This window comes from Parasteatoda tepidariorum, chromosome 6, assembly GCF_982258835.1.
Source record: "Parasteatoda tepidariorum strain Cologne lab strain chromosome 6, Ptep-v5.0, whole genome shotgun sequence".
Classification (NCBI taxonomy): domain Eukaryota; kingdom Metazoa; phylum Arthropoda; class Arachnida; order Araneae; family Theridiidae; genus Parasteatoda; species Parasteatoda tepidariorum.
This window is the reverse complement of record NC_141760.1, coordinates 87067657-87073668: the sequence shown is the minus strand read 5'-3', so window position 1 is coordinate 87073668 and position 6012 is coordinate 87067657. Positions and strand designations below refer to the sequence as shown.

Sequence of the window (6012 nt, the reverse complement as noted above, 5' to 3'; positions counted from 1 at the left end):
GATAGAACAAGTGATTAAAGTTACAGAATATTTGAACGCATATATACTGAAAAATAATACATAAAGCAGCCATTTTAGGATCATAATTTTTTTTATTTCTCTGAACATGGAATCAAAGATTGCAAGGCAGATCAAAAAGTCATAGAACAAACACATTCTTTTTAGAAAAAGACCTCTAAAAGGAGTAAACCGAATTAAAAGAAATTTTGTCTGAAAATACAGACAAAAATGGAACTCTGTCAAAAATGATGTTAACAAAAAGTAATTCCACAAACTCAGGACCATGAGATTATAGCAAAATAGTACAAAGATGATTTTGCAAAATGGTATTTGTGGAGGATTATTTATGAGGTATGATGAGTTTTGACAGAAATACTTGTCTCAGTCAAAACAGCGATCATATGTTTGAAACAATACATTTAAAGTCATGGCATAATAAATTCCATTCAGGAAGAAGGCAGTGATCTGAAAAGGCTTTGTCTAAAGCAATCCTGACTTGCTGTATGGGATTCATGTCAGGAAATCTTACGGTTCCCTTCTTCCCTTAGAGACCTTCATCATCTTAGTATTCGTAGACCATCTCAACCCTGAATGGACGACAAGTTGTCATACATCAAAATAAATTTTGATCCGATAGCCCTTCAAAAAAATCTTACAATGGGTTGCAAGTTTTCAGCCTTATACCTAATATGTAATATGAAAATCTATATAAAAAATATAAAATAAATTTCCATCCCTGAAGTTTTAATTGTTTCGGGATTATTTTTTGCGTGAATTCATCTTCATAATTTACTTCTAAATGTTATTTTTTAATGACATTTAAATTATTTTTTTTTACTTTGAATATACTTACAGTTTTTCCTTAAGAAATCTTTAATTTGAAATTATACAACAGATACATGTTTTTTAAAATGTGTAAACGCTTGCGTAGAAACTTCAAAAGTAAAAAATAGAATACTTGGTGAATCTATAGATTTCAAGTAGTCATGTTTCTCAGGCTTGATCCATATTAAGCTAGACTGCATATACGCATACTGAGATAAAAAATTTGGTCAAAACTACCAGAAGATGGAAGAAATTTACCATGCTTCTGAAACTGTGGGGACACCAAAATCCTTCATGCGAAAATATGGCAATTTTTAATACTTTTCTTTTTATTACTTTTTTAATAATTTTTATTACTACATTTTTTTTAACTTCTCTTACACTAACACTTCGAAAAAGTAACTTATTATGTGCCAATTACCATAAAGCAAATATTAGATCTAATACTAAACATAACTTATTCCAATTATGTACCAAATATTAATAACTTATTATAAAAATTTTTATTGCAACACTGGTTAATTCATCGACATTTGTTTTCATCTTTTAATTTGTATTAAATACTTGACTTCCAAATTGAAATTTTGTTTTTTAAAATGACAGTCATTTTATTTTTGGTTGAAGAAAGTGGCCTAGTAAGCAAGAAGAATTCCTTTAAATTAATTCATACTACAGAGCGTTTTGTTTTTTAAGATAACCACCTTGTGATTATCTCCAAAATGATATTTAACACTCCGCTTCTAAGCTTAAATTCATTTAAAAATGATATAAGAAAATGTTTATTTTGGATGTACTTATAGTAAATGTTTATGTTGGATAAGAAAATGTTTATTTTGAATGCACTTAAAGTAACTATTCTAAAAAATAGCCTAATTTTTAATAATGCAAAGAAAACATGTTTACAAAAATATATTGACAGTTAGGGTCAAATTCTCAAGTTTAAAGGTGAGCTTTTGAAAATGTTCAGAGTACCCAATACAATGCTTTTGGGAATAAATTAATAAACCTTGTGCATTGGACAAAGTTTTTTTTCAATATAATTAATTATACATGCATTTGAAAAATTATTTTTCTTCATTAATGGATGATGATCAGGTGTGGTTAATGATTAGGTACAGTTAATATTTTGTAGTATGCATCAGTTTTTGGTTCTGGTATCTGTTGCTTTTTCTATCTTTTCTTGAAATGTACATTTCATAAAAAATATTAAATTTTAGTTATCAGTAAACCAAGATCTGCTCTACTAACAGTAAATTAAATCACGTTTGTTATTTATAATATAATATTTTTTGATATCATTACTGATTTTGTATTCCGCATCCAGTAAAAAAATATACATAAATATTTGTTGCATTGTCTCTGTTCTTTACAATATGTTTATTTCGTATAGTCCGATCAAATCAAATAAAGAGTAAGTTATTATTGTGAAGATTAACTTTAGTTATTTTTTCAAGTGACTTATGCCATAAGTAATATTTCAAGTGTAAAACATATTTCTACTCTATTTGAAGCATGAAAATCTATTTCCGTTCTGCCATTGAAAATTAATGACTGAGTTTCCATTATATCGATAATAGCACAAACTAACATATCGAAGTTATCCATTCTCTATTTTTTCCAGCTGACAATAGATAACTAATTTACGAAATAAATATCTAAGAATGTAACATTCTATTATTACCAAATCTGAAAACCACCAATGAATTAGTATTATTAAGGGACATACGATAGTTTAAATAATTACATAAGTAACCAGTACCTCCTTATGTTTTCCAATCCTCCTTTTTACGTATAACATAGTCTAGTGGTTATAAAACATTACAGATATTAGAACGTTTTATTCAATCACTGCACTTACTGCATCGAATTTTAGAGTTTTAATTAGTTTTACTTGGTAAAACTTGATTAGCTTTAAAAATATACAGATTGGAATAAAGAATAGACATGTTTCAAGCACTCAAAAATAGGCATGTAAATTAAAGATTTGCCAGAAGTGAATGAGAAGAAACTAAAGTGATTTGAAATATAAAACTTAAAGTTGCCCCTAAAAATTAAAGATAATGCTGAGAAACAAATTTGGTATCACCATACTAGCAGAGACAGAATAAACAGAAAGATGAAGAAAAAAAAGCAGAACAAAAGAAATCAATGAGCCCGAGAGGGGCAAATCAAGATAAATTTATTTCCACGCCCTATGAAGAAGTAGTGAGGAACTAATGTCGCTAAAAAATATATTCATATATAAATAGCTCATATATATTCACAAAATATATTCATATATATTGACGTGTCAGTGTGGCCGAGAGGTCGGAGTCGTCGTCCTGGCAAGACTGAGATTCAGGGTTCGATCCGCAGAACTGTAAGAAAATATAAAACTCTAAAATAAGCTTTTATTTATTATTTATGTTTCTTCTAGAAGTTTCTAGAATGTTCTAGCATATCATTTCCTGTTCCTGTCACTTCCTGTTATTATTCCTATAAAAGACTGGATGTCTCTAGCCGAGGCCCAGTTACTTTGTTCACTGTACTTTGTAGGTGTTGAATAAAGCTCTTCAACTTTGTAGACTAAGTCCTAGTTATTCTACGTGACATTTGGTGGAGGCGCCGGGTAATCAAAGCAGATCTGGCCGGTGATTTAAGAAGGAGTCGCCGTTTAAGAGGTTTGGAGCCCGAATATCCAAAAATGGCCGAAACACCTGTCACTACTCCAATTATTCAACACCTTCGTAATCCATCTTCTTTCTCTGGAGAATCCAACCAAGATCCTGGAGCTTGGTTAAAAGAATATGATCGTGTCGCTAAATATAACAATTGGGACGATGGAACATGCCTTGCAAATGCCTATTTTTTTCTAACTGGAACAGCCAAACAGTGGTTTGAAAATATCGAAAGCAGTTTAACATCATGGGAAGTATTTCAAACTAGCTTGAAAGGAACATTCTCTGATAGTCTGCAATCAGTACATCGTGCAGAAGAAGAATTGAAAACCAGAGCTCAACTACCAGGAGAAACAAGTCTTTCATACATACAAGCAGTACTGGGATTATGCCATCGTATCAACCCTAGCATGAGTGAAGCAGACAAGGTTTCTCATCTTATGAAGGGCGTCGCGGAAAACATTTATCAAGTTCTACTGACAAAAGGAGTAACCACGACTACAGCTTTCATCGAATGCTGTCAACATGTCGACTCGTGGCAGCAGCGACGCATTAATCGAAGGAAATTTGAAAGATTACCAAATGCCGTTTCCGTTGCATCTCTCGACGACAATTTTGACCTATTGTCAATGATACACCAAGTGGTTCAAGAAGAAATCGCCCGACTATTTCCTGTTCCAACTCCTGAACCAACAATTGACAGTTTAGAAGAAGTTATACGACATGAAGTTGTGAAGACCTTAGCACCCTTGACCGAAACAAACTTCAACCGAAACAAAGATTTGAATAGTTTTAAACCAACGATACCTGTTTCATACTCAGAAACACTACACCGCCAGCCATCTAGAACTCCAGTTGCTCCTTCTCGGCAAACTTATGAGCCACGCCGTCCTCAATTAAACCGTCGCAAAACCGATATCTGGAGAACAGAGGATAACAGGCCAGTGTGTTATCACTGTGGTCGTCCAGGTCATGTGTACCGACACTGCCGTGAAAGGCAGACATTTCAAGACTATAACCCACGACAAAGAGAGACGATCATTTCAGACGAAGGTGCTGGTCCCAGTAGTCAACTTAGGAGTTCGTCGCCACAATTTGAAGAACGAAGACGATCACCATCCCCATATAGGCGTAGAAATAGATCACCCTCTCCATACAGGCGTTCTAGTCGCTCACCATCTAGGCGTTCAATGGAAAACTAGAAGAAGCGCCCTTCTTCGGAGGTAAGGTCGCTAAGGAAGAAAAACCTCCAACAGTGGCCCAGATGAAGGACAATAAACTCGAAATAATTATGGAAAATAAACCAGTGACAGCTCTTATTGATTCTGGAGCATCTTTTTCTGTCATTTCTGACAATTTTCGAAAAACTGTATTAAGAAAAACCATGCTGACCGATAAGTCTAGTTTATTCATAAAAGTAGCCGATGGAAAATACGTTAACCCGATTGGACGTTGTACCATAAGATTGACAGTCAGCAACCGAACGCAGCCGTATGAATTCATTGTACTGGAAAAATGTAGCCATGATGTAATTTTGGGTTGGGACTTCTTACACGCCTCACAGGCTATAATTGACTGTGGCCGCAAGGAACTGGTGCTGGAAGATACTTGGGACAAAATAGCACATAAGGAACTCCAACAAAGCCGACTTTGTGTTGTAGAGGATTGTGATATTCCTCCTATGACCATAAAAAGAATTAAAGTGGAAACAGCAATTGGGTGCAAAGAAAGCAAAGGTTTATTGGTTCAATGCGGTAGATTTCTAACACTGCAACGAAATATAGTGTTCCCATCGTCTATTATACAGAAGGATAAAGGTGGACTCCACGTATGGGTTTCTAATTTCTCTAATCACTCTACTTGTCTTCCGAAGGATATATGCATTGGGCATGCGGAAGAAATTGAAGAACACAATCTTTGCAGTTTTGACTCCGAAAATGTAGCTGAATCAACAGACAAAGGATTACGACCTGAAGTAAATTTCAATAGTATGCTCGCCCCAGGCCTATCAACTGAACAAAGAACTAGCTTGAATAATGTGTTAATGGAATTCAAAAACGTTTTTCTACCGAAGAAAAATCGATCCGAAAACGTCGTGAAACATCGCATAAATACAGGAGATCATCAGCCTATGAGCCAAAGACCATATAGAGTTTCAGTTGCTGAGCGGCGTATTATACAAGACGAGGTAGACAAAATGCTTACTCGAGACATAATTCAGGAATCTCAAAGTCCATGGTCTTCTCCTGTAGTTCTTGTCAAGAAAAAAGATGGAAGTTGGCGTTTCTGTATCGACTACCGGAGATTAAATAAAGTAACCAAAAAGGATGTATACCCGTTACCCAGGGTAGACGATATTCTGGATTGCTTAAAGAACGCAAATTACTTCTCATCTATGGATTTATTTTCTGGATATTGGCAAGTAGAAGTCGATGAAGCTGATCGTGAAAAAACTGCTTTTGTAACCTCTGACGGCCTATATGAATTTAAGGTTATGCCGTTTGGACTTTGTAATGCTCCCGCCACCTTT

The 6012-nt window shown here is 34.2% G+C and overlaps 1 protein-coding gene across 1 annotated transcript; it reads left to right on the top strand.

Annotated features, from left to right (window-relative positions):
* Positions 1-3107: 3107 nt before the first annotated feature.
* LOC147808196 (uncharacterized) lies at positions 3108-4697 on the top strand. Its single transcript, XM_087166143.1, has one exon. The coding sequence runs from the start codon at positions 3509-3511 to the stop codon at positions 4682-4684; it is 1176 nt and encodes a 391-aa protein (XP_087022269.1). The 5' UTR covers positions 3108-3508; the 3' UTR covers positions 4685-4697.
* The last annotated feature ends 1315 nt before the right edge of the window (positions 4698-6012 follow it).